The 27,727-nt window shown below is 49.7% G+C and overlaps 1 protein-coding gene across 1 annotated transcript in view; it reads right to left on the bottom strand.

Annotated features, from left to right (window-relative positions):
- LOC144799533 (uncharacterized) overlaps positions 1-27,727 on the bottom strand; it is a 64,695-nt gene that overhangs the window by 1,695 nt on the left and 35,273 nt on the right. Inside the window, exons 2-5 of the mRNA XM_078670900.1 lie at positions 11,375-11,509; positions 10,482-10,571; positions 6,578-6,743; positions 2,810-3,124 (exon numbers count right to left, since the gene is read on the bottom strand). Of these exons, the coding sequence (XP_078527026.1) occupies positions 2,810-3,124; positions 6,578-6,743; positions 10,482-10,571; positions 11,375-11,478 (675 nt within the window). The 5' untranslated portion in view covers positions 11,479-11,509. The remainder of the gene's footprint in view (positions 1-2,809; positions 3,125-6,577; positions 6,744-10,481; positions 10,572-11,374; positions 11,510-27,727) is intronic.

Raw genomic sequence — 27,727 nt, 5'->3', positions numbered from 1 at the left:
CACAACTGGAGGGGGGTGCATGCAGAGACCCTCCTCCTTCACCACTGGATGGGGCGCACAATGCATACCCCGCATTACAGGCTGTAATGGCCACAGACGGCATATCCTATTCCATGCCTTCCCACCTTCCCCTGACCCACACGACCCCCTTCCTGTCATTTACTGTCTTTTACTGTCTGCTTGGAGCACGTTGTAGATGGCATAGGTAAAAAGAGCCTAAAATGACCCCGCAGTTCTGGGCGTGGTAGGTTATTCCCTAATCAAGGAAGTTTAACTTGTGGCCTCTAGTAAACTCAGCGTTGCTAGAAGATAACAGCATACTGTTGGAGTAAATGTCTACTTTTTTAGGAATTCTCAATGCATTTCAGGAGTATTCCTGTAATTCACTGACTGCAGTACTAACCATGCTGTAGTTGCATGTGTAAAGAGTTCCGCATACTGAAGTATTACCGATGCATATCTCCACAAATAATGTAAAATTTAGCAGTCATATGTAAGCGTCATTCCAAGTAGACTCTAGGTCATCATATAGTGCTCAGAAGTTTCTTGGAAGGGAAAGCCTTGAAAAAGGTGTCAGTAGGATCCCTATAATTTAGAGATATGAAGTTTAAGCTTGCTTTGTTGGTCCTGATCCCATTGAAAACACCCAGCTGTGGCTAAGAGTACAGAATTCCCATTGTCTGCAACGTTCCACAGAAAACAAATCCATCCTAATTTTCACCCATGATTCTTCTCCGCTCTTCCTTGCAACATTCTGCACTCACACCTCAACCACTTCTATTTCCTCCATACTTTCTAATTAAATTTGATGCTAACCAATAAATGTCCACCCGAATTTTACATGTCCACCGCCCTCATAATATTCAGGGCAAGGATTTCGAATTTTACACTGAATTTCTCTAGGGGACTGATTTACGAAACAATGGCGCAACGCAACAACAAAAGTTACTAAGATGCATTGCATTGGAAATGAGTAGCTGAAATCCAGGTTTACTGAATGTAGTCTGTTGTTGCTTTCTGACCCTACACTGTTGTTAATCAAGGGTGCCTAGCGCAACGCACACACCTTTGCACTGCGGCACAAAAGAGTTTGTGCTGTCTGGCGTAGGTTTTGTAATGAAGAGTACCCTTCCTGCACAAAATCCTACACCTGGACGTTTTGTAAAACATTTCACACATTGGATGAGTGCTGTGCAGTGCAATGTTTTAAATGTAAGAAGGAATACAAACATTTGATTCTTTGCTCCCACCTCAAGGAGGCGTTGTCTTTTGACGCAGAGCCAAGCATGACAATGTTAGCAGATACAGCTTTACTTCACAAGCCATGGGTATTTGCCCTGGAACTCCTAAGCACCACACGCTGGATTTCCCTTGACACGCGAGCGCAAAGTAATCTTTGTACCTAAATAACGGCACTTTTCCAGAGAAAAAAAATGTGCAGCAAAGTAAATACCATATCAAGACTTTGTGGCTTTTTGCATAACTTTGTGGTGGTGCACAATCTTGATAAATCTGCCTCTGAGTTATTTTAGCTAATGTTTGTTTTTTATGTGTTACCTTCGGTGGCTAAAATGTCCATTCATAAGTTATAATTAGCTTATTCTTAGCTTATGTATGTGATTTAATGCTGGGATGAAGAGCCTTATGAAAGGGCTGCAGGCAGTGCTCAATTTGAGCTGGTGGTTTCTGGTGCTCGCTATTGGCACTTAATTGTCAACACCAGCACTTATGAGAGCTGCCACATGGTGGCGAGGTCTATCTAATTTTATAGATGATCGAAACAACAGTTTATTATTAATATAAAATATATTAAAATGACTAATAGCTGCCTCCCGAGTCATTTTTATAGCTTTGAGGGCCTGGAATAATCTGAATCGTCATTTGCAGCGCTGGCAGGGGCAGTCTGGGGAGCAAGCTGTCGTGGCCTCCTGACGAGGGCCCTGGAACTCATTTCTTTTTTTGTTACAAATTAAGCACTGTCTGTAGAGTTATAATAAGGATCCCTTCTGTTCCACACGGACAGCGAAGGATTTTTTCCCACTTGTCTTTTTTTCTCGCTACACTATATAATGGTACATTGTGCGTCTGGAAAATATATGGATATTTTATGAGCAGCCTTAAATAACCAGTCTCAAAAAGTATGTGCACAATTTTACTGGTACCGAGTATAGAAGAGACTTTAACTTGATTAAAGACGTAAAATAATAGCATGTTCCGTATGCTATCAAAAGCTTTTGCAACAAACAGCTCAAAATACAGATGTAAACTTCTGAATATTATAATTTCCAAATAGGCAAATTATGTTCACCACTTTCTAGTTTGATTCGGAATTTAGAGGTAGCTGGGTTATAACTATAAACCTGCATTGACAAAGCAAAATGGTTTGACATTCACACTCGAAAACTGACAAAACCAATACGGAAATGCTTGCTGCAGTTCAAAATAATTAAAAAAGAATTGCTTTGTGTGTACTCTGCACGGATGAAATGGGGAAGTAAATGTGTGATTACAGGTGTACTTTTCAGATGTAAAATAGTTTCTCATACATTTCAATGGAGGTGAAGGATACACTCAAATAGCCAATGGAAAGAAGGTGAAACTAAAACAATCCTGTGGGCTGGTCTTAGAAGTGACTGACAAAGTCTCAAGCCAATGGCTGTAGGCTCCAATGCAGAAGAAGCCAAAAGCTTATTGTATGCAGAGAATAGAACATGTCCACGGTGCATTGAGCAAGGGCCATTCATTTCAAACCTAAAATGAATAAATTAAGATATGTATATATATATATATTTATAACCCCAGTACTTACTGAATCTTGTGCAGAAGCATTCATTTCCTCTGCAAGAGAAGGGTACAGTTGGTTGGTCCCTGTAGTTTGTGGTAAGGGAGGTAGGGGACATAATTTCTTGGAAGATGGGTCAGGATGTGTTGTTCTGGGTGGGACAGGGGGTCGATTACTGTCTGGAAGGTTCCTTTGTGGAAGTGCTGGTGGAATGTTCCAACCAATATTTTGCACCGGTGGTTGATGGGATGGAGCCCCGGGCTTAGGCGGCCTCGGATCAGTCTTTGTCTCAGATTTATTAAACTCAAATAAGTCTTCGTAATCCTTCTGTGAGGCATTTTTCTGGAAAGGAATGGAACAGATGTTATAAATTAATCAATTTATTTGATATCCAGTTTTTTTTAATGTACAGTGAACAGATATTCTGATATTGCCAGGCCTGTCAGCTGCTTTCAACACAGTCAACCATCTCTCCCTCAACCACATCCTGGAGTTTCAAATGGGATTCACCGGCACTGTCCTTCACTGGTTGCCCTCCTACCTTTCCAACCTACACCGGTTGATGTTTATGGGCACCTCAAGATCCTTAAATATGCTCACCTGCAAACTCCCCAGAGTTTCATACTGACCACAGTCATCTTCATCCTCCACAAGGAACATGTTGGGTCTTTACTCACAAACAACAAGATCCACATTCACCAACATGCAGGCGACGTGCAATTCCACCTGAATGTCTCTTCTGCTTCAGACATACAACACCTTCAACACGGCTAGTACCTCATCCAGACCTGGATGTCCTGCACCTGCCTAAATCTCAACCCAACAAAGACAGAATCCCTGTAATTTTCCAAGAACAACAAAAAAGAAACTTTGTAAACCTCAACAACACAAACCTTGTCGGCTTTGAACCCCTGACTCTCACTGAATGCCATCTCAGTTGGATTAACCATGGGCTCACACATTGCCCAAAAATATCACACACGGCCAGCTCTCCCTTCAAGAGAAAGTAAAACTGCTTCTTCAAGAGAGCAACTTCACTGCTTCTTTTCAAACCCCCATACTCTTGAATATGGTTGGTGGCAGCAGTCTCAGTGCCTTAATTTGTAAAATAATAAGTGCAAGGGCCCTGACAAGGAGGCCACTGCAGCTTGCAGCACCCATTGCCCCATCATCGCTGCCAATGACGGTACCAAAACAACTACTAACCATCTCTCTCGCCTTCAAGTGTGACAGTTCAAATTATTCCAGGTCTCCAAAGCTAAAGGAATGGCTGGGGTGGCAGGTGTTAGTATTTTCTAATATATATTGCATTCATAAACAACCGTTGTTCTGATATCTCTAAATTAGATGAACAGCGCCGCCATGTGGCAGATTGTCATAAGTGTGGTAACCACCAGAAACCAGCACCTCAAATTAAGCACTGAACGCTCTGCTCCATGGCCTCCCTGACTTCACAGTGGTTCCCCCCCCAAAAAGGCATCCTATACACTGCAGCATCGCCTCCATCATGATGGAACTCTATTGACTCCCATGCTGACCCGCACCATCTTCAAACCCAGGAAATAGGCCTTTTCCATTCCCAGGGCAAGCCAACACTGCTCCTGCGCCAGCCTCTGTGTTGGCTCCTTAGACGTTTGTCGTGATCCACTGAGACAAATGACTAATCCACCAGGAATGAGAAACACTGATAAATATGTGTTGCATTAATGCCAGGTTTTAAATACATTCACTTGAGTTAAATGTGCATGCAATGAACCTAAATAGGACCATTTATAATGGCAGTAGTTACTTTACAATATCGTAGAATTTCAACTTTCATGCATATAAACATGCAACATACGGGGTTAAAACTCGTGAACTGCTTGTACAATGGCAGATAAGACCCATTCCGACCATTGATTCTCAACCATTTCCCCTGCAAGTGATTTCCCAGTAAACCATGAACACATTCTCTGCTATTAATCAGCCTTCACCTGGCCACATTGGAGGGCTGGTTTTAAGTCCATACTCAGCAGCTGCCTAGAGGACTAACGGCAGCAAATTTGGCCTTATTGCCAAGCAGGAGGGATGAGTATATGGTAGTTTTGTTTGGAGTGTCAGAAATCCTTGCAGTTCCCTATAATGGCCCCGATTTACAAAGGGCCCGCACACTCGTGGTGGAAGCCACTAAGTTGTGGCTGGGGTCCCGCACTCGTGGAATGGGTCTCGTTCTCGCGGTGGGACCTCTACACTTCAGACTCCAACTGCGGAGGTCCCACCACAAGTACGGACCCCCCTCGCCAATACAGCAGGGCCTTTGCCATGTTCGCGGAAGTCCTTTGAGAATCGCCCCACCATGACTGTTCCATTACACTGCTGTCTTAATGTGCCAGACTCTTAACAGGCTCAAAATGGCAGTCCAGGCATTAGTTATCTCCAGAATATAATATGGATGCTGAACCCTTTTAGGCCTGCCCAAGATCTCCACGGTCCCCCTAAAAGCTTGCCTCAAAGCCACCGCCAGACTCTTAACAGGCTCAAGAAATTCGACCACATCTCACCGTATCTGAAGGTGCTGAACTGGCTTCCTCTTGAAGCCAGAATCCAACTCAAACTAGCATGTATCACCCACAAAGCACTACACACGAAATTCCCAGCATATCTCGCCCAGAAAATCAGGGTTTCTGGAGGGGCCAGAAACTCCAGGTCCGCCAGAGACGTTGTGTTCCACCCACCGCGCTTCCGAAAGGAAAAAACGTACAATCGTGCTTTCTCTGGGGCCGCACCAAGAATCTGGAACTCATTGCCGTCTTTCATCAGCAAAATTCCATCTCTGTCACTATTTAAAAATTAAGCCAAAACCTTCCTAATGGGCAAGTTTCTCCCATAAATCATGCATTGCACACACTGCTCAGTGGCTTTGCTTATTTTTGTTGCCGCTAGAGTTTGGATTGACTGACTGCTATCCATCTTGTACTGACCTTGTACTCCCACAAATGTATTCGCTGGATTTCACTGCATTATGGTCTGAACATTCTATACACCCTGTTATTCCCCCAATGTTTCACCTCCTTCTACTTCTACTCATGGTATTTTTTCTTTCTTTGACTATTTCATACTTGTATACAACGTGTTATCCCTATAAAGTGCTCTGATACCCTAACGGGTCACGTTCGGGCTCTATAAAACACTAAATAAATAAATACATTTAATTCTAGGTCCAATGTACCACACACAACTTTGAATCAAGGCACTTTTCATTTATTTTTTTCTACCAAACCTATATGTTAATTTTAGCACCTCATGGAATCTGAGATTTGCTGGTCTTAATGAAATAAAAACAGTGGCTGTGACACGCGGGGCGTTTTCTCTGGTGCGAGAAGCCAGCGAATATTTTTCCACTTAGGGTCTGCCATGCCTTGCATGGTGGACAAAGGAAGGAAGTATAAGCATTGAAAGACATTTCACAAATGGGCGGGGTTTCTGGCACACTGCCCTTGGTGGCTCTGTGAAGGATGGACCACAGGCAAAAGGTCTCAAACAGCAGGGACCACTGTTGCACCATCATCAGGAACCTTGTGAGACTGCCGGGATGGTAAAAACCACAGATTTACACCTCTTCAGACATTCCACCAAACCCTAGATGTTTCCCCACATTTTTGACCTGAATGTTTTTCCAGTCTATGTTTTGACATGGTACCCTGGAAAAAAAGGAAGAGTTCTCGAGGTGATACTGATATGAAGGTAACTCGACTGAATATCCTAGAAAGTTACCCACTGAGGTGGATTGGGTAAGACAATTCGTAAGGCGCTCACCTGTCCACATGGTTGAATTAGCACCTCGTTGTATGGGTGGATTGGGTTCTGTTGGTGGAACTGGACTAGATCGTCTAGTGTTTTGTGAATATCCGGTGCTCCCACGACTACAAACCGTCCATCGTCTAACACATCAATCTTAAAGTGCCTGCAGCGGTCAAGGGCACTAGAAGAGGGGAAAAAACACAATTAATGCATCCTAATGTGCGAATCTCAAGCAAAATAGATGTAATCTTGACTTCCCTTTTGTGATAATACTTTTATCATCATTGTTTATTTGTTGACCAAGCCTTCACAAAAAAAAAACCAAAAAAACACTATAACTATGGAATAATAACTATGCATCAAAGTGTGTGAATCGGTAATTTCGGCCGTTTGTGAATACCTAAAATTGCAAACTGTGCACTTAGGAAAATGCTATTACCATCGACTTCAAGTTGATGGTAACCATGTGCACATTTTGAAAAATGCACAAAAATGAATTTTTCAAAGTGCCATGTAGCGCACACATGCCCCTAGGGCATATGTGTGCTTTGCATGTAAAAAATCGTTTTGGGGGGAGGGGGGTGCTTCAGGGGGGCCTTAGGCCCTGGGCACCCTTGGCTTTGCATTCCCTAATTTGTAATTACCAATTAGGTAATCGCAAATTAGCTAATGCAAAGCCATTCGCACCTAAGGGCCTTTAGGCCCATAGGAACGAATGGAGTAGTAGTATCTAATAGCGATGAGTTAGCGAATGTCTATTTGGTAATATTAAGGAATTGCGAAATCTTTTGCGATTTCTTACATACATAGCATTTTGCGATTACCAAATACCATTCGGTAAAAATCGCTATTTGGTAATTGCAAAATGCTTTTTTAATACACGTGGCCCCATGTATGTTGATAATATAAAATATTGAAAATAAACACACAACTCGCTAACATAAGAGCATACGAATCTTGGAGGAGGGAAAGTGACACATCGTGAATTGATAAACAAACTGATACACAAAATATTGCACATAAGATGCCTTATCATTATAAACCATCCTTTTCTGAAGAAACAAATATCTTCTCTTTGGAGAAAGATCTTCCAAATGAACTGTGAAGCAGCATATTGACAGGCACACCGTGTTGCACATGGCATGCATGTGTATGCGTCAACAGTTCTCAAACGGGCATGGATAAGAGTCTGCGGAAGCCACGGGTGGTGGTTGCTCCCACTGGCTTTCCCTTCAGTGACCCTGGCACTGCCCTGGTATCCCTGGCCTAGGGGCTTCTGGAGGCCCACGAAAGCCAGCTGGTGCCATCAAATGACCACTGCTATAAAACTGATAATTCTAGGGCACTTTTCTTTGCCACCTACCTTGCTAATAGCAACTCTCACATGCCAAACAGAAACCGGTAATTAACCACCCTCCTCCTACTCACTCAACTGACATTAACACCTTGCATGCTGATGACGGCCCCCATCCGTCATGCACTACGGCGCTCATGTGCTGATGTCGGCTGGGGGCCGTCATAAACCCGTCCACTCGCGATTTTGCCGCACAGGCGCAGAATCGCGGCAGCATGCAAGGGGTTAAACAAGTGCGTAGAGGAGGAGGGTGAGAAAGAAGCCCTCAAACAAAAGACCACCCTACACAGACACTGGGTACCCAACTAAACTATCTCCCATTTGACGAAGGCTTTCCAAACCCACGAATTCTCCCTCCCTAAATAATAGTGGTAGCTTTTACACACTACATTTATTTTTCTTTGGTCTGACAGCACAGCTGTTGCCAGACAATTTAGTGAGAATCACCAGGAGAGGGGCTTTGGCTCCACCCACAGGTTGGGAGCCAGCAGTACATGTTTTGATTGAGCAGACGTTGTGTGCTTCTGCATAAAAGTGTTTACCCACCACACAGCTGTAATAATTGTTTATTTATCCAGCTGCCTGACCCTGAACTTTTGGGGGCACACATGACATTGTAATGCTATTGAAGTGTCCTAGATAACTCAATTTGTGATGTTTTTCTCTGGCAAGGCACAGGTTGGGAGGAGGGCAGTCAGTAATTTACATGGACTTTTAGGTCTGGCTAAACAGTGCAACTGTTACTGGACCTTTCAACCTACACCAACATTATTTTACAGTTCTTTCCTTTCTCACAAATTCAGATCCATTCTCGTGCTATTTACTTCTAATGCTTCCCATTACCATACAACAATCTTTTAAAGCCAGACCTTTTGGTATTGCAAATGCTTGTTGCAACAAGTCACCTTAATGCAGAAGTGCAACCGGATGTTTCACCGCTGATGCCAAATAATGATCATTTAGAAAGGTGCCATTTTTTTTATCAAAAGTAAAATCAGAATTTAAAAGAGACTCAAGTTCAACATTTGTTTTTTAAGTTTCGAGGTGTATCATGAAAAATGACCTCATGTACACACTCATGTATACATATAACATTTACATTCTGTTCTGCAGGATATTTTTTTGTTACAAAGTGCTGCTTCTAGCATACACTTACCTAGAACACAAAAGAAGTCTCACGCGGACGTCTATGAGACAGATACTCAAATTGAAAAAGCGCACTACTTATTGCAAGAAGGTTGCATATATTGATTAATAATATTTTGTGCATTATATATGTATTTTGTCTGTTTGATTTTCATACTAAAATTGAAAATTTATATTTACGGCATTGGGGCTTGCTTCATTTTAAAACCAAGTCTATTAAAATGCTTTAATAGCGAGAGTAAAATAATAATATGGAAAATGTACCACAATTTCCCCTTTATGAAATAATTAACAACGCTTTTTCTTTATTTCAGTCAATTACAATACTCCTTTCCACAATATTCTACAAACAATTAGAAGGAAAAAACTTGAATTGAAACTAATTTGGGGTTTAAAAACTATCTAAACAAAAAAACAAGTAAAAAAAGGAACTCCCAAAAATTCTTAAACTGCTAACACATGTTTGGAGAACCGGATTTTTAGAGATAACATATTATTTAAAAAAAAAGCTACCTAGTATGTTTTTCATTTCTATAGTACTTGTGGGGAGGGTTGAAGGAGACAGCATGCTAGGAACAGGCCATGTAAAAAGGTAAGGAGGAACAAGAAAAGAGGCCAGGGTAGGAAAATAATACAGTGAGTGGGTGGGAATTAGAGATAGAACAGAAACGTGAGAATGAGGGGGTCTGTAAGGGGGTGTGGTATTGCTGCGCGGAAAGAGGGTGAAGGAATATGCTTCTCCCCTTAAAAAACAAACGAAAGGGGGTTTAGGTGGAAGGAAACATGGGGATTACTGGAGGGAAGCCTCCAAGGGAAATCTCTTTTGATCTTGGGTGTGGGAATAAAAAAAGGGCTAGGGGAACCTCCCATTCTCCAGGAAATGGTCAAAGGAGGTAACTTTATTGAAATCAGGAAAACAAAACAGGAGGAAAAACGAAATGGAGCACAATATATCTGAACCAAGAATGGGATTCACCAGGGCTCGTCATGGAAAAAACAAACAATGAGGTGATCTTTTCGACATTGAAGGAGTCTTCAGAACCGGTTCCACCAGGGTTGCTTCCAACACCTGCATGTACCGCCAGCTGCACCATGACGCCTACAAATTTCGTAGAACTTAGTAAGTGGAGGGTGGAGGAGTTTAAAGATTTAGATCAGGTCTCATGTGAAGAACTAGTACTGTTCAATTCTTGCCCAAAGCTTCAACTAGCCAAGGGCACCTCAATGTTGTCGAGCTGCATGAGGTTTGCGCCCTATTTTTTTGTAATTCACTGTGAATCTTTTTTTGTGATTAAGTTTCTTTAGGACCCAACCTTGACTTTCAGGCCACAGGCGAATCTCTCCAGCAGACACACCAACCCACTGTGTTACCCTAATCGGTTAAGCATCTTCAAAGAAACACAGAAAAACCAGTATTACCTGTACGATAAGCTGTAACCTATACGGCTTTCACTGACGCGAACCAGAAATGATCCTGGAGTTTTATTCTTCAACAAATTTTCCGCTTCTCTAAAAAGACAACAGGCATGGTTTAATGTTGCTCTTGATTTCATTAGGTTTCCCTGTCTCCCTCATCAAGTTTTCCCGTATCGCATGACCTGTAACATCTAACAAGACATTGTCAAATATCACATGCCAGTACCCCTATATGACATGAAACATTTCCCCTTACACAAGGTTTATCCATATTACATGAAGTTCCCCATATCACATTAAATTGAAATCTATCACATGAAGGTCCCCATATCACATTAAATTGAAATCTATCGCATGAAGTTCCCCATATCACATTAAATTGAAATCTATCACATGAAGGTCCCCATATCACATTAAATTGAAATCTATCGCATGAAGTTCCCCATATCACATTAAATTGAAATCTATCACATGAAGGTCCCCATATCACATTAAATTGAAATCTATCGCATGAAGTTCCCCATATCGCATTAAATTGAAATCTATCACATGAAGTTCCCCATATCGCATTAAATTGAAATCTATCACATGAAGTTCCCCATATCACATTACATAGAAATCTATCACACCAAGAATCCCCACATCACATTAATTTTACTATATAAAATGCAGTTTTCCCATAGCACATGAAATTCCCAAACCACATGTAGTTTAAACTACTACAAGAGGATTCTGCTGATCACCTGATATTTACCCTGTCACATTAAACTTTAGATCACAAGTAGGTACAAAATGGTGTGATCAACACCTGCTGTTACTCAGTACTTATTTTAACATGAAATATGTTTTGAGAAGTCTTTTGATGATGAAAAATTTAGATAAAACAAATTGCTTACTCTCTTGTGATGAGTCCATGAAACCATATGGGCACACCGTGTTCTACAAACCATTGGGCTTGGGTTTCCAGGAACCATTTCCTGGTGCTGTTGGCCGTCTGCATCTCTCACACCGCGCGGATGTTCAGTGACCACCTGTCACGGAATAATGGAGTTCAGATCACAAGTTGCTCTCATAACTGGCACACCCTTGTTGACAGTCTCACCCAAGAGCACAAGGCTCTTGATGAAGTTAATTTTTACTCTTAACGAGTTCCTTCAAAGGTGCTCTGCAGACCAGGAGTCTGTGTGCCCTCTCGCGAGACAGCAATAATGAGTTTGCACTGGAGCTGTCCACGCTGCTCCTGGTCTAGGGTTGTTCACATGCAATAAGCTTATTCAAATAATTGTAAATGACAAAGGCACGTTGTGTCAATAGTCTCTCATCAACACGCCTCCCAACCACACAAAATGCATAACAGAGACGAAATAAACTTCTCAGCAAAAAAAAAAAAAAAGACTTGAATTTCTGTGAAACGGTTCTGGGTTGCGTCAACATTTGCATTTCAATCACACGCATCCTCCACCTGGCTTATTGCGTCAAACACACACTGAGCATGTAGTTGTGAAATCTCTTTTTTATTTGCTCAGGTCTAGAAATGGAACACTTTCATAAGGTACTCCAGGACTAATTAAACATTTTGTGATGTTATGTTAGGGGAAATTTATAAAGCGCACGCACACCGATATGTCTCTTGGCTTTGTGTTGGGTAAACCACTGTTAATAGGGGTCCGTGCCTAACTATATGGTTGGGTGAAAAGCCATGTTTTTATCTATTACCTGAAACGCATGTAGTCTGCGGCCTGTCTGATGGCGATGGGCATAGGGTTCCAAAATGTGGGTCCTGGTATGGAAACACGGGATCCTCCTGTCCTTTTACATCTAAATCTTGGGACCTCCAATCGGTTCATTTGCGCAGATCTTAGATTGTGCTTCGGGGAGTATCTGTGGATCCTTGAGGATAGATATTTGGGGACTTTGCTGCCGATTGCTTTAAAGATGATGCATCCTATTTTGAACATAGACCGCTGCGCCACTGGGAACCAGTGAAGCTCCAGTGGTGGCCTTGTGTGGCAATGCCTAGGTTGTTGATAAATGATTCTGGCAGCTTAGTTTTGCATCATTTGTAGTTGGTTATTTTGATTGATCGGGAGACCCAGATAGATGGCTTTCGCGTAATCTATTCTAGACAGAATCAGGGTGTTGATAATTAAGATACTGGCCTCTCTACTAAAGAATCTTCAAATTTTCCTAAACTTCCTGAGTATAATTTGGATACTGGCCTCTCTACTAAAGAATCTTCTAATTTTCCTGAACTTACTGAGTATAATGTGGATACTGGCCTCTCTACTAAAGAATCTTCTACTTTTCCTGAACTTCCTGAGTTGCAGGAAGCAGGAGGACGTGACTGAGTTTATCTGGGATTTCAAGGATAGGTCCGTATCGATTTGGATGCCAAGACTTTTTATCGTACTCTTAGGTATGGGTGCGGGGCCAGGATCAATTGGCAAGTGAGCAGGGGTCCAGTGGTTTAGTTTATTGTTGGTGATGACAAACTCTGTTTTGTCAGAGTTAAGCTGTAAGTGTTAACAGTTCATCCAGTTTCTAATGAACAGCATGATATTCTGTAGGAACACCTTGGAGTCAGGTGTCTCATCAATTGTAACAAGCATTGAAAATGCAATAGGTCTCGCAATAGAAGAGTTTGACATTTTTCGTTTTGCAAATGGATGAGTGGCGTTGCGTGGCTGAGTGGCGTTGCGTGGCTGAGTGGCGTTGCGTGGCTGAGTGGCGTTGCGTGGCTGAGTGGCGTTGCGTGGCTGAGTGGCGTTGCGTGGCTGAGTGCCGTTGCGTGGCTGAGTGCCGTTGCGTGGCTGAGTGCCGTTGCGTGGCTGAGTGCCGTTGCGTGGCTGAGTGCCGTTGCGTGGCTGAGTGCCGTTGCGTGGCTGAGTGCCGTTGCGTGGCTGAGTGCCGTTGCGTGGCTGAGTGCCGTTGCGTGGCTGAGTGGCGTTGCGTGGCTGAGTGGCGTTGCGTGGCTGAGTGGCGTTGCGTGGCTGAGTGGCGTTGCGTGGCTGAGTGGCGTTGCGTGGCTGAGTGGCGTTGCATTGGCATAGCCAATAGGTCTCGCTTTTGGGATCTTATAAGTATTTAGCTATGCAGCACAATATCCTTGGTGCAACAACATTAACTGTTGCATGGTTAAACACTTATAAGGTCCCAAAGGCGAGACCTATTGGCTATGCTAATGCGTATTGTGTTTAACAGCCCGTGTGTATTTATCTGTGTGCTGGGGAGTGCACAAGTATGTCTGTATGACTGTCTCTGTGTGGGTGCGTGCCTGCGACTGTGTCTGTGTATGTTAGCTTGCATGCCTGAGCTCGTGTTTAAGGGTATGTGCTCACGGATGATTTGAAAGCCTGTGAAGGTACACGGCCCAGGGGTTGGCAAAGCCTGAAGCTGGGTGCTATGGAGTGCTTTTGAACTCTGAGGCGTTTGCTACTGTATGCCCAGCAAAACAACTTCCAAAATCCACCAGCCGCCACTGCCACAACCCCTGGCATTCAGCCCTTCATTGAGGAGCGAGGCTTCTTGGAGGGCAGTGTGCTGGGGTGTAAAACGCCAAAGGAATCCACAGATGGACAGAAAGTATACACTGGTACTGTTAAGGGCAGATCCAGTTAGAGACGCAAATGTAACTAGTCCTGAAAGGGAGTTGTAGTCTGAAGGATGCAGGTGCAAGTAAACTATTGTATGCCACTTGTGTACTAAGGACCAGCATATTAAAAATTAAAGTATAAAAAGTGCTTTCCTGGTCGTTGGGTGGGTGCTGTAGAGCAGCGTTTCCCAAACTGTGGTCCGCGGACCCCCAGGGGTCCGTGACACATTCCCAGGGGGTCCGCAGGACTTGAGTGCCTAACTCGGTATAAAAAAACTAAACACTCAAGAGCCCTCGCAGCACATAAGGAGGTGTGAATATACTTGGCGCCGGGGCGCCAAGACTACCATTCAATCTGCCCCTCAGGCTTCCCACACAGGAGAGGTGTGAATGTCCTTGGCGCTGGGGCAGCAAGGCTGCAATGAAATCGGGTCAATCACCATTCCGCTGTAGGTGCAAGCTGAAGGGTGATTGCCCTTATATTGTGCTATTCAATCTGCCCTTCACCCGACCTCGAGCTCGCACAGCAGTGCGTGTGGTTCCTGTTCAGTTTGTGACCAGGCCCCGGGCATTTTGCTATCTGTCCCCATGTGCCCTGAAAGCAGCTGCATGGCGAGATTGAAGAGCGCTGGAGCACGTTGAACGGGCAGGAGGGCTCTTCTTCTTGAACATGCTGCATGTAAGTATTTCATTTGTGTGTTCGTGTTTGTGTGTAGATTTGTTTGTTTTGTAATTGCATTTAAGAAAGCAGTCCATACTCAGGACTATATTTATTTCTATATTTTCCAGTTGACCTTTACAAAAAGTGTTCCACTCGAGTTCTTTGCAGTGGGTTTTCCAGTCTTATCAGAAGGCGCAATACTTAAGCCTGTTGCTTTGACCACAGCCTCTGGCTCACCAACATTATATGCTAGCCCCCACAATTGAAGTTTAGGAAGGAAACGTTTTTACACAGGGCACTGTTACGATTTGTTTTTGCTGACTTACAACTTTGAAAAACAGTAGGATTGTGTGATTATTACCACAGTTTTCATTTGGATGATCACCTACCTCTTTGAAATAGCATTTCCACTGTAGCAGTAAGGTTTGCTTTAGTCTCTCGACTTCTTCCTGTTGCCCCCCCACAAATCCCCTAACATAGGTTGTGCCCTTTGTTACATGCAAAACCCTTCTAACATTAATTATGGGCTGTGAGCCCAGTACAGAAGTGCAGTGCTTGGACCAAGATGCCCGCACAGCGTGCATCTGCTGGATGTAAAATAAAAGAGAGAATTGATGAATTGGACAATCCAGCGTGCTAACATTGCAGTGGGCACTCTGACTAGTGGTACCTGCCATACACCATGAGTGGAGACAAAGGCAAGCTTGTATTTTTAAACAAGCATTTGCAATGCAATAGGTCTCGCATTAGGAAAGTGAGCTATTGGTATTGTAAATGACATTTTTTTTTAATGTGTGTTGGCTTTGAAAATATATAAATTAATAGCATTGTTATTTACAAAGCCAATAGCTTACACCTTCCTAATGCGAGTCCTATTGGCTATGGCAATGCATGTTGGTAGTAAGCAAGGACAGTGCTGTTGTGGTGCTGAGTGATGCTGTTGTGGTGCTGAGTGATGATGTGGTTGGGCTGAGTGATGTGGTGGTGTCCCAGAGTGATGTGGTGGTGCCTGTGAGTGATGTGGTGGTGCCTGTGAGTGATGTGGTGGTGCCCGTGAGTGATGTGGTGGTGCCCCTGACTGATGTGGTGGTGCCCCTGAGTGATGTGGTGGTGCCCCTGAGTGATGTGGTGGTGCCCCTGAGTGATGTGGTGGTGCCCCTGAGTGATGTGGTGGTGCCCCTGAGTGATGCATGCAGCAGTGTGAGTAATGCAGCAGTGTGCGGCGGGCAGCAGTGTGCGGCGGGCAGCAGTGTGCGGCGGGCAGCAGTGTGAGGCAAGCAGTAGTGTGAGGCGAGCAGCAGTGTGAGGCGGGCAGCAGTGTGAGGCGGGCAGCAGTGTGAGGCGGGCAGCAGTGTGAGGCAGGCAGCAGTGTGAGGTGGGCAGCAGTGTGAGGCTGAGTAGGTGTGAGGGTGTGAGGGTGAGAAGGTGTGAGGGTGAGAAGGTGTGAGGGTGAGAAGGTGTGAGGGTGAGAAGGTGTGAGGGTGAGAAGGTGTGAGGGTGAGAAGGTGTGTGAGGGTGAGAAGGTGTGAGGGTGTGTGAGGGTGAGTGTGAGGGTGAGTGAGTGGGGGTGTGAGGGGGTGTGAGAGTGAGGGGGTTGTGAGGGGGGTGAGAGTGACGGGGTGAGCGTGAGAGGGTTGTGAGGGTGAGAGGGTTCTAAAATAAAACCAAACATTGAAAAGTTAGTAGCCGAGATGCAGCACCATCCTTCCCATTAAAATGTTTTGATTTTTGCATGTTTTTCAATATAAAATAATAAAAGCTTTATTAATGCACGTATTTGTTTGGTGTGTACTTGTTTGTGTATTTTTTGCGAATTACTGCTTTAATTTTTTGAAATTGAAATTGTACAAATTGCTTGGGGGTCCCCGGCTTCCAGTAGTGATTCAGTGGGGGTCCTCAGGAGTCAAAAGTTTGGGAACCACTGCTGTAGAGCATGTATATGCTTGTTGGCCCCCTCAGCACTTTTGATGTTCCTGTGATATTTCGCTAACCTATCTCGGAGCCTTCTCTTTTATGGCTGGTTACATTTTCATGCTTTTAACTAAAAGCGCACAAATTTTATTGGGAGTATTGTGTTTTGAATGCGACGAGGTTAAATCACAACCTAACCAAGCACTCCTTGTTCAAAGTTACAATGCTACACTGTAACCTAAACATTGTATAAAGGCAACTGCAACAAACACTGGCAAAGTCAATAGGTATCATCGTTGTGACTTATTGGCTTTGGCAATGGTTGAATACCACACTGTGCAGCATCATTGAAGCTGTGCAGCATGGCTGAAGTAAAACAAAAAACTTTTACATAGCAGTCTGCATCCTCTCTACAAAAATATTTTTTTTTTTAGTTACTGTAGAAATTCAAATCAATAACTAAAAACAAAACACTTTTTTTAATTGGGTGTAAATGGAGAGGAAGCAACAGGAGCAGAAGTAATGGGGTGAAGCAACAGGGGGATCAGACTCAATATGGGGGCTGGTGTGGTCACTGAAGCAACATGGGCAGGGCAGACGGGCACGCAAGTAGCACAGGGAAGGCGGGGGACATGGATTCAACAAGTGGAGGGTGACACAAGGAAGCAACACACGGGAGGGCAGGGGGGCACAGAACGACAGGGGAGGGTGGAAGCAACATGGAGAAGTATACGGGCAAGTGCAACATGGAATGGGGTGGGGAGGGGCACACGGGAACAAGCAGCAGCACGAGAGGAGAGATACACAATGGAGAATGCTAAAACAAGGAAGAATGCAGGCTTTCTGCAGCGGATAGCTGGAAGGAAAGGCACATACTATAAATAACATAATACAAATAAAATCAAAATATCAAGCAATCAGTGTCTTCAGTTCCCAAGCTCACAAAAACAAGCATTGGCTGCGCGGCCGTGAAAGTGACGCAACCGCGAAAGTGAAACTGGCGTTCAGAACAAGCAGTAAATGGAATAGGGTCCTCTCTATTCACCCCCTTTGATCGGCGTCTTTATTTTCCCGTGGCAGTCATGTAAATAAACAAGTGATTGTAAATAGAGCAGAAGCTTGTTCCTGTGAAGCAGCCAGCATGAGGAGCCGTTGGGTGGAACTTCAGCAGGTCGCAAATTCCATGACTAGGCTGCGATGCCCAGATTGGGTGAAAGGGCTACCGCGTTCTGTTCTCGAGGCTTCTCATAACAAAAGACCATGCAGTGCCCCAAGCTGCACATCCGAGATTGTGAGTTTAATTAAATTGCCAATCCCTGCATGTTGGTTTTACTGTGTTGTGTACTGCTATTTGCAGACGTCCCTTACAGTCAAGTGATTACAAGTAGAGCAAGGGGGGGATTTTACATGAAGCAGCCTGCTGGAAGAGCCGGTGAGGCGGGCTTCGGTGGGACGCAAATTCCACAATAGGGTGCAAAGGCCAGACCGGGAGGAGTTGCCATCGCACGCTGTTCTTGAGGCTTCCCATGCCAGAGTCCTTGAATGCTGAAAAGAAACTGTGGGGCTCGTTGCTGAGCTAATAAAAAGGTGCGCAATGATGAGCAATGAAAACGAGCCCTGCAACAAAATTTCCAGCCCTATTTTCACTTGCGCTCAAAATGATGTGAAAGAGCAGCAGGGGAGAGGGCGTGAAAGAGCAGCAGGGGAGGGGGCGTGAAAGAGCAGCAGGGGAGAGGGCGTGAAAGAGCAGCAGGGGAGAGGGCGTGAAAGAGCAGCAGGGGAGAGGGCGTGAAAGAGCAGCAGGGGAGAGGGCGTGAAAGAGCAGCAGGGGAGAGGGCGTGAAAGAGCAGCAGGGGAGAGGGCGTGAAAGAGCAGCAGGGGAGGGGGCGTGAAAGAGCAGCAGGGGAGGGGGCGTGAAAGAGCAGCAGGGGAGAGGGCGTGAAAGAGCAGCAGGGGAGGGGGCGTGAAAGAGCAGCAGGGGAGAGGGCGTGAAAGAGCAGCAGGGGAGGGGGCGTGAAAGAGCAGCAGGGGAGGGGGCGTGAAAGAGCAGCAGGGGAGAGGGCGTGAAAGAGCAGCAGGGGAGAGGGCGTGAAAGAGCAGCAGGGGAGGGGGCGTGAAAGAGCAGCAGGGGAGGGGGCGTGAAAGAGCAGCAGGGGAGAGGGCGTGAAAGAGCAGCAGGGGAGAGGGCGTGAAAGAGCAGCAGGGGAGGGGGCGTGAAAGAGCAGCAGGGGAGGGGGCGTGAAAGAGCAGCAGGGGAGAGGGCGTGAAAGAGCAGCAGGGGAGAGGGCGTGAAAGAGCAGCAGGGGAGGGGGCGTGAAAGAGCAGCAGGGGAGGGGGCGTGAAAGAGCAGCAGGGGAGGGGGCGTGAAAGAGCAGCAGGGGAGGGGGCGTGAAAGAGCAGCAGGGGAGGGGGCGTGAAAGAGCAGCAGGGGAGAGGGCGTGAAAGAGCAGCAGGGGAGGGGGCGTGAAAGAGCAGCAGGGGAGGGGGCGTGAAAGAGCAGCAGGGGAGAGGGCGTGAAAGAGCAGCAGGGGAGAGGGCGTGAAAGAGCAGCAGGGGAGGGGGCGTGAAAGAGCAGCAGGGGAGGGGGCGTGAAAGAGCAGCAGGGGAGGGGGCGTGAAAGAGCAGCAGGGGAGGGGGCGTGAAAGAGCAGCAGGGGAGGGGGCGTGAAAGAGCAGCAGGGGAGAGGGCGTGAAAGAGCAGCAGGGGAGGGGGCGTGAAAGAGCAGCAGGGGAGAGGGCGTGAAAGAGCAGCAGGGGAGAGGGCGTGAAAGAGCAGCAGGGGAGAGGGCGTGAAAGAGCAGCAGGGGAGGGGGCGTGAAAGAGCAGCAGGGGAGGGGGCGTGAAAGAGCAGCAGGGGAGAGGGCGTGAAAGAGCAGCAGGGGAGGGGGCGTGAAAGAGCAGCAGGGGAGAGGGCGTGAAAGAGCAGCAGGGGAGGGGGCGTGAAAGAGCAGCAGGGGAGAGGGCGTGAAAGAGCAGCAGGGGAGAGGGCGTGAAAGAGCAGCAGGGGAGAGGGCGTGAAAGAGCAGCAGGGGAGAGGGCGTGAAAGAGCAGCAGGGGAGGGGGCGTGAAAGAGCAGCAGGGGAGAGGGCGTGAAAGAGCAGCAGGGGAGGGGGCGTGAAAGAGCAGCAGGGGAGGGGGCGTGAAAGAGCAGCAGGGGAGGGGGCGTGAAAGAGCAGCAGGGGAGGGGGCGTGAAAGAGCAGCAGGGGAGGGGGCGTGAAAGAGCAGCAGGGGAGAGGGCGTGAAAGAGCAGCAGGGGAGGGGGCGTGAAAGAGCAGCAGGGGAGAGGGCGTGAAAGAGCAGCAGGGGAGGGGGCGTGAAAGAGCAGCAGGGGAGAGGGCGTGAAAGAGCAGCAGGGGAGAGGGCGTGAAAGAGCAGCAGGGGAGGGGGCGTGAAAGAGCAGCAGGGGAGAGGGCGTGAAAGAGCAGCAGGGGAGGGGGCGTGAAAGAGCAGCAGGGGAGAGGGCGTGAAAGAGCAGCAGGGGAGAGGGCGTGAAAGAGCAGCAGGGGAGAGGGCGTGAAAGAGCAGCAGGGGAGGGGGCGTGAAAGAGCAGCAGGGGAGAGGGCGTGAAAGAGCAGCAGGGGAGAGGGCGTGAAAGAGCAGCAGGGGAGAGGGCGTGAAAGAGCAGCAGGGGAGGGGGCGTGAAAGAGCAGCAGGGGAGGGGGCGTGAAAGAGCAGCAGGGGAGAGGGCGTGAAAGAGCAGCAGGGGAGGGGGCGTTAAAGAGCAGCAGGGGAGGGGGCGTGAAAGAGCAGCAGGGGAGGGGGCGTGAAAGAGCAGCAGGGGAGAGGGCGTGAAAGAGCAGCAGGGGAGGGGGCGTGAAAGAGCAGCAGGGGAGAGGGCGTGAAAGAGCAGCAGGGGAGAGGGCGTGAAAGAGCAGCAGGGGAGAGGGCGTGAAAGAGCAGCAGGGGAGGGGGCGTGAAAGAGCAGCAGGGGAGGGGGCGTGAAAGAGCAGCAGGGGAGGGGGCGTGAAAGAGCAGCAGGGGGAGAGGGCGTGAAAGAGCAGCAGGGGAGAGGGCGTGAAAGAGCAGCAGGGGAGGGGGCGTGAAAGAGCAGCAGGGGAGGGGGCGTGAAAGAGCAGCAGGGGAGGGGGCGTGAAAGAGCAGCAGGGGAGGGGGCGTGAAAGAGCAGCAGGGGAGGGGGCGTGAAAGAGCAGCAGGGGAGAGGGCGTGAAAGAGCAGCAGGGGAGAGGGCGTGAAAGAGCAGCAGGGGAGGGGGCGTGAAAGAGCAGCAGGGGAGGGGGCGTGAAAGAGCAGCAGGGGAGAGGGCGTGAAAGAGCAGCAGGGGAGGGGGCGTGAAAGAGCAGCAGGGGAGAGGGCGTGAAAGAGCAGCAGGGGAGAGGGCGTGAAAGAGCAGCAGGGGAGGGGGCGTGAAAGAGCAGCAGGGGAGGGGGCGTGAAAGAGCAGCAGGGGAGAGGGCGTGAAAGAGCAGCAGGGGAGAGGGCGTGAAAGAGCAGCAGGGGAGAGGGCGTGAAAGAGCAGCAGGGGAGAGGGCGTGAAAGAGCAGCAGGGGAGGGGGCGTGAAAGAGCAGCAGGGAGAGGGCGTGAAAGAGCAGCAGGGGAGGGGGCGTGAAAGAGCAGCAGGGGAGGGGGCGTGAAAGAGCAGCAGGGGAGAGGGCGTGAAAGAGCAGCAGGGGAGAGGGCGTGAAGAGCAGCAGGGGAGAGGGCGTGAAAGAGCAGCAGGGGAGAGGGCGTGAAAGAGCAGCAGGGGAGAGGGCGTGAGGCAGGCAGGGGAGGGGGCGTGAAAGAGGCAGCAGGGGAGGGGGCGTGAAAGAGCAGCAGGGGAGGGGGCGTGAAAGAGCAGCAGGGGAGAGGGGGGCGTGAAAGAGCAGCAGGGGAGGGGGCGTGAAAGAGCAGCAGGGGAGAGGGCGTGAAAGAGCAGCAGGGGAGGGGGCGTGAAAGAGCAGCAGGGGAGAGGGCGTGAAAGAGCAGCAGGGGAGAGGGCGTGAAAGAGCAGCAGGGGAGAGGGCGTGAAAGAGCAGCAGGGGAGGGGGCGTGAAAGAGCAGCAGGGGAGGGGGCGTGAAAGAGCAGCAGGGGAGAGGGCGTGAAAGAGCAGCAGGGGAGGGGGCGTGAAAGAGCAGCAGGGGAGAGGGCGTGAAAGAGCAGCAGGGGAGAGGGCGTGAAAGAGCAGCAGGGGAGAGGGCGTGAAAGAGCAGCAGGGGAGAGGGCGTGAAAGAGCAGCAGGGGAGAGGGCGTGAAAGAGCAGCAGGGGAGAGGGCGTGAAAGAGCAGCAGGGGAGAGGGCGTGAAAGAGCAGCAGGGGAGAGGGCGTGAAAGAGCAGCAGGGGAGGGGGCGTGAAAGAGCAGCAGGGGAGAGGGCGTGAAAGAGCAGCAGGGGAGAGGGCGTGAAAGAGCAGCAGGGAGAGGGCGTGAAAGAGCAGCAGGGGAGGGGGCGTGAAAGAGCAGCAGGGGAGGGGGCGTGAAAGAGCAGCAGGGGAGGGGGCGTGAAAGAGCAGCAGGGGAGGGGGCGTGAAAGAGCAGCAGGGGAGGGGGCGTGAAAGAGCAGCAGGGGAGAGGGCGTGAAAGAGCAGCAGGGGAGGGGGCGTGAAAGAGCAGCAGGGGAGAGGGCGTGAAAGAGCAGCAGGGGAGAGGGCGTGAAAGAGCAGCAGGGGAGAGGGCGTGAAAGAGCAGCAGGGGAGAGGGCGTGAAAGAGCAGCAGGGGAGGGGGCGTGAAAGAGCAGCAGGGGAGGGGGCGTGAAAGAGCAGCAGGGGAGAGGGCGTGAAAGAGCAGCAGGGGAGAGGGCGTGAAAGAGCAGCAGGGGAGGGGGCGTGAAAGAGCAGCAGGGGAGGGGGCGTGAAAGAGCAGCAGGGGAGGGGGCGTGAAAGAGCAGCAGGGGAGGGGGCGTGAAAGAGCAGCAGGGGAGAGGGCGTGAAAGAGCAGCAGGGGAGAGGGCGTGAAAGAGCAGCAGGGGAGGGGGCGTGAAAGAGCAGCAGGGGAGGGGGCGTGAAAGAGCAGCAGGGGAGAGGGCGTGAAAGAGCAGCAGGGGAGAGGGCGTGAAAGAGCAGCAGGGGAGAGGGCGTGAAAGAGCAGCAGGGGAGAGGGCGTGAAAGAGCAGCAGGGGAGGGGGCGTGAAAGAGCAGCAGGGGAGAGGGCGTGAAAGAGCAGCAGGGGAGAGGGCGTGAAAGAGCAGCAGGGGAGAGGGCGTGAAAGAGCAGCAGGGGAGGGGGCGTGAAAGAGCAGCAGGGGAGGGGGCGTGAAAGAGCAGCAGGGGAGAGGGCGTGAAAGAGCAGCAGGGGAGAGGGCGTGAAAGAGCAGCAGGGGAGAGGGCGTGAAAGAGCAGCAGGGGAGAGGGCGTGAAAGAGCAGCAGGGGAGGGGGCGTGAAAGAGCAGCAGGGGAGGGGGCGTGAAAGAGCAGCAGGGGAGAGGGCGTGAAAGAGCAGCAGGGGAGAGGGCGTGAAAGAGCAGCAGGGGAGAGGGCGTGAAAGAGCAGCAGGGGAGAGGGCGTGAAAGAGCAGCAGGGGAGAGGGCGTGAAAGAGCAGCAGGGGAGGGGGCGTGAAAGAGCAGCAGGGGAGAGGGCGTGAAAGAGCAGCAGGGGAGGGGGCGTGAAAGAGCAGCAGGGGAGGGGGCGTGAAAGAGCAGCAGGGGAGGGGGTGGAGAGGAGGCTCTGAGGGAGAGTGACGACTAAAGGCCGAGAAAGAAATGCACAAGGCGGGCAGGGGAGGGGGCGGAGCGGGGAGAGCGGCATGAGGGTGTTAAGAAGCCGGGCCTTTGAAGTGAAGCTAAGCTTCACTTCAAAAGGTGTCAGGAGGAATGCGGCTGACGGTGATTGCGGCTGTGCACGCGCTTTTAAGCTCAATGCACATGCGCATTGAGCTTAAAAGTCACGGGCACTGCAAGGAATCGCCACGATTCCTTGCTGCTTAGTTAAAGGTTGTTTACGCCGCAATAGGCTCGCAAGCTCGATGCGCATGCGCATCGACAGGCGAGACCTAAAAACGAACTGCCTGTCATTGGATTAATTGTAGTTCTTAGCCTTTTTTTATTGAGGGCGGCTGTAGATGTTGAAAAGATAGGGAGACAGAGAGGAACCCTGAGGTACCCCACAGTTCATACTAGCAATGTCAGAATTATAAGGTATGAGACGGACTGATTGCTTTCGGTCTTTTTAAACAGATTTCAACCAGTTTTAGGCCGTGCCTCGGAGACCTGCTGCAGCAATTTGATCCAGTAAGATCTCATGATCAAAGGTATCGAACGCTGCAGATAGATCCAATAGGACCAGTGCCTGAGTGCCTCCCTCATCAGCCTTTTCTTTTAAGTCATCCACTACGAATAGAATAATTGATTTAGTGGAGTGAGAGGGTCGAAAGCCAGCCTGGTGGAAATCCAGGAAATCAGTTTCTTCTACGAAGGTATGAGCTTAAGAGCTTAAATGGATTAGGGCCATCACACTGGACAGATAAATGTATACCGTACAATCCTGTTCGGTCTCTTAGGTCCTACAGCCAGCTTCTTCTGAGCGTGCCAGCTGTAAGGAAGGTCAGACAGGGTGGCAAGGCTTTGTCCGTTGTCGGGCCTACTTTATGGAACAAGCTCCCCCTGGCGCTCAGGCAATGCTCAGAACATCTGAGCTTCAGGAAACAACTTAAAACTTTCTTGTTTCAGAATTAATCTACCTCCCTGCTGACTGCTTTGACTATGCTTCTGGTGTTTTTGGGCGCAGAGATACTCCTTCGGGAGTCGATTCGAGCGCGATATAAACCCATAAATAAAATAAATAAATAAATAAGGAGTAGAGATGTTTGGCTACATGAGCCTCTAGAATTTTTGTAGGATACGGAAGAAGAGATATAGGCCTATAATTATCTAACTTTGGGGATCCACACCTGTTTTTTAAGCGGATTAATCACTGCTCCTTTGAAAGCTGATGTAACGTCTCCTTGTGTGAGGGATAGGTTCAATAGAGAGAGGGTGGTCTCAGGAAAGTTGGTGAAAATTAGTTTTTGAACGTGAGGGTGGAAAACATCTTTGGGAGAGACAGATTTTACTTTGCTTAGTAGTTCCACGAGTTGTTCTTTATTTTGGCAGGGGAAAGTAGCTATGGTGTTAGAATTACTATTGCCAGGTACATTTTGCTTTTCCTGATGGCTAGGGACAATGGTTTCTTGTATTTTCTTTATTTTGTCTAAGAAGAAGACATTAATGTCATCTCATAGTTTCTGTGAGGGATTGATAGGGGGAGTTACTTGATCGGGTTTAGATAGGTGTTAGACGGACCGGGAGGGTCGGCCGAGGATAAGGGGAGAGGTCTCCGGGGAGAGCCGTCTCCAGTGAATCGTACAGACAAGTAACTCCCCCCCCCACAGACGGACACCACACAATGATAAAGTTCAACGATACTTTATAGGCAATTCTTCAAGTACGGTAGAATGGTACAAGGAGGTCTGGACTCAGGGGTCCCCTCTATTCTGGTCTCTGTTTGGGAAAAGGGTAGCGGGACAGTCTTGTTACCAAAGAGATGGAAATAGCTCTCAATCCTCGAGCTCGGTGGTGTAGATGAACGGGCCGCGGCGGAGCCAGCAGGTCCCGTGATGGATGAAGGAAGACGACGGTCCGCGGCAGAGCCAGCAGGTCCCGATGAAGGTGGTGGTTACAAACGGTCCGCGGCCACGCCAGCAGGTCCCGACGACGATGAAGGATAGGGTGGTTCCCAAAGCCGCGGCAGCGCCAGCAGGCAAGACGAGGGTGCACAAGACAGAGCTACGGCAGCGCCAGTAGTCCGTCAAGGATGAGTTCTTCTTTGCGTCTCTCGACTCCAAGATACAACTCCCGTCCGGCTCTGGAGCTGCCCCAGTTATAGGGCTGGTGTGCTTTGATGTCCGGACCCTCGCACTTGGAGGTCGGGAGGTCCGGGATGAGGGGGTTCAGACACCCAGCAGGGGGGTGGAGCCAGCGCCCGGGGAGGCGATGGGCGAGCGGTACTTGGCGGGGGAGAGCCATCGACACCTCTTGCTCCCATTGACTGACCAAGTAGCCCGCTCACCTCCTGGGTGGATGTTGGTGCCGGAATGTCTGAGGCCTGGCCAGGCCCAGGGTTGAGGTCGATCGGGGGCCAGGCGGCCTCGTGGTGGAGTGTCCAAGATGGCGCCCAGGATGGGCGCGCAGGCCGGTAGTGGATCGGCCTACGCGGTCAACAGGTTCGAGTGTAGGGGTCCCTGCGGGGACGGTGGACGTGTAATGGTGGTGTGTGGTACTTGCGTGGCTGGTTCGGGCCTGGTTGGGCCGGGGGAGAGCGGCCCTTCATGTGGCCTGTCCAACATGCGTCCCCCCCAGCTGAAGGCGGGGAGAGTTACCATTCTCTTGGGGACTCTTCTCGTCGAGGCGGAAGAACCGGGACAGGCCATCTGCGTTGGCGTGATCTGGCCCAGGCCGATGTTCAACTGTGAAGTCCATCCCTTGTAGGGAGATGGACCAGCGTAGTAACTTCGGGTTTTCCCCCCGCATCTGCATCAGCCACTGCAGGGGTCGGTGGTCGGTCTGTACCCGAAAGGGTGTGCCAAAAAGGTAGGGCCGGAGCTTCTTGAGGGCCCATACCACCGCAAAGGCCTCCCTCTCTATGGTGCTCCAGCGTTGTTCCCGTGGTAGGAGTCGCCGGCTGATGAAGGCCACCGGCTGATCACGGCCTTCGGTGTTCACTTGAGACAGGACTGCCCCAATGCCATGGTCGGAGGCATCCGTCTGGACGATGAACTCCCGGCTGTAGTCGGGGGCCTGGAGCACAGGGGCGGAGCACATGGCGGCTTTCAATTGTTCAAATGCAGCTTGACACTCTGGGGTCCAGTTGACTTTCTGGGGCTGATTTTTTGACGTGAGCTCTGTGAGGGGCCTCACGATAGTACCATAGTCTTTCACGAACCTTCGGTAATAGCCCGTGAGGCCCAGGAAGGCCCGTACCTCGGTCTGGGTAATGGGGGGCTGCCAGGACTGGATGGCGGCAATTTTTAGCTGCAGAGGGGCCACCAGGCCGCTTCCCACCTGGTGCCCGAGGTAGGTTACAGACCCTTGCCCAATTTGACATTTGCTGGCCTTGATCGTGAGGCCAGCTTGCTGAAGGGCGTGCAGCACTGCTCGGAGGTGGCGGAGGTGCTCGGACCACTGGTTGCTGTATACAGCGATGTCGTCTAGGTAGGCGGCGCTGAATCCTTCGAGCCCCGCCAGGACCTGATTGACGAGTCGTTGGAATGTTGCTGGGGCATTCTTCATGCCGAAGGGCATGACTGTGAAATGGTAATGGCCATCGGGAGTGGAGAAGGCAGAACGTTCTTGTGCCCGGGGTGTGAGGCCGATTTGCCAGTAGCCCGCCGTCAGGTCGAAGATACTGAGGTAGCGGGCAGCTCCCATGCGGTCGATTAGTTCATCTGCCCGGGGGATGGGATGTGCGTCTGTCCTGGTGACCGCATTCAAGCCCCGGTAGTCGACGCAGAACCGGAGTTCTGGTGTGGTGCCGGGGGCAGCTGCTTTGGGGACCAGTACTACAGGGCTGGCCCAGGGGCTGTCTGAGGGCTCGATGACCCCGAGCGTGAGCATTTTGGCTACTTCCTCCTGGATGCAGGCTGTTGGACAGGCCACATGAAGGGCCGCTCTCCCCCGGCCCAACCAGGCCCGAACCAGCCACGCAAGTACCACACACCACCATTGCACGTCCACCGTCCCCGCAGGGACCCCTACACTCGAACCTGTTGACCGCGTAGGCCGACCCACTACCGGCCTGCGCGCCCATCCTGGGCGCCATCTTGGACACTCCACCACGAGGCCGCCGGGCCCCCGATCGACCTCAACCCTGGGCCTGGCCAGGCCTCAGACATTCCGGCACCAACATCCACCCAGGAGGTGAGCGGGCTACTTGGTCAGTCAATGGGAGCAAGAGGTGTCGATGGCTCTCCCCCGCCAAGTACCGCTCGCTCATCGCCTCCCCGGGCGCTGGCTCCACCCCCCTGCTGGGTGTCTGAACCCCCTCTTCCCGGACCTCCCGACCTCCAAGTGCGAGGGTCCGGACATCAAAGCACACCAGCCCTATAACTGGGGCAGCTCCAGAGCAGGACGGCAGTTGTATCTTGGAGTCGAGAGACGCAAAGAAGAACTCATCCTT

The sequence above is a fragment of the Lissotriton helveticus genome, chromosome 12, assembly GCF_964261635.1.
Source record: "Lissotriton helveticus chromosome 12, aLisHel1.1, whole genome shotgun sequence".
Taxonomy (NCBI): Eukaryota; Metazoa; Chordata; class Amphibia; order Caudata; family Salamandridae; genus Lissotriton; species Lissotriton helveticus.
Note: the sequence above shows the minus strand (reverse complement) of the source record. Positions and strands in the feature narration are given on the sequence as shown.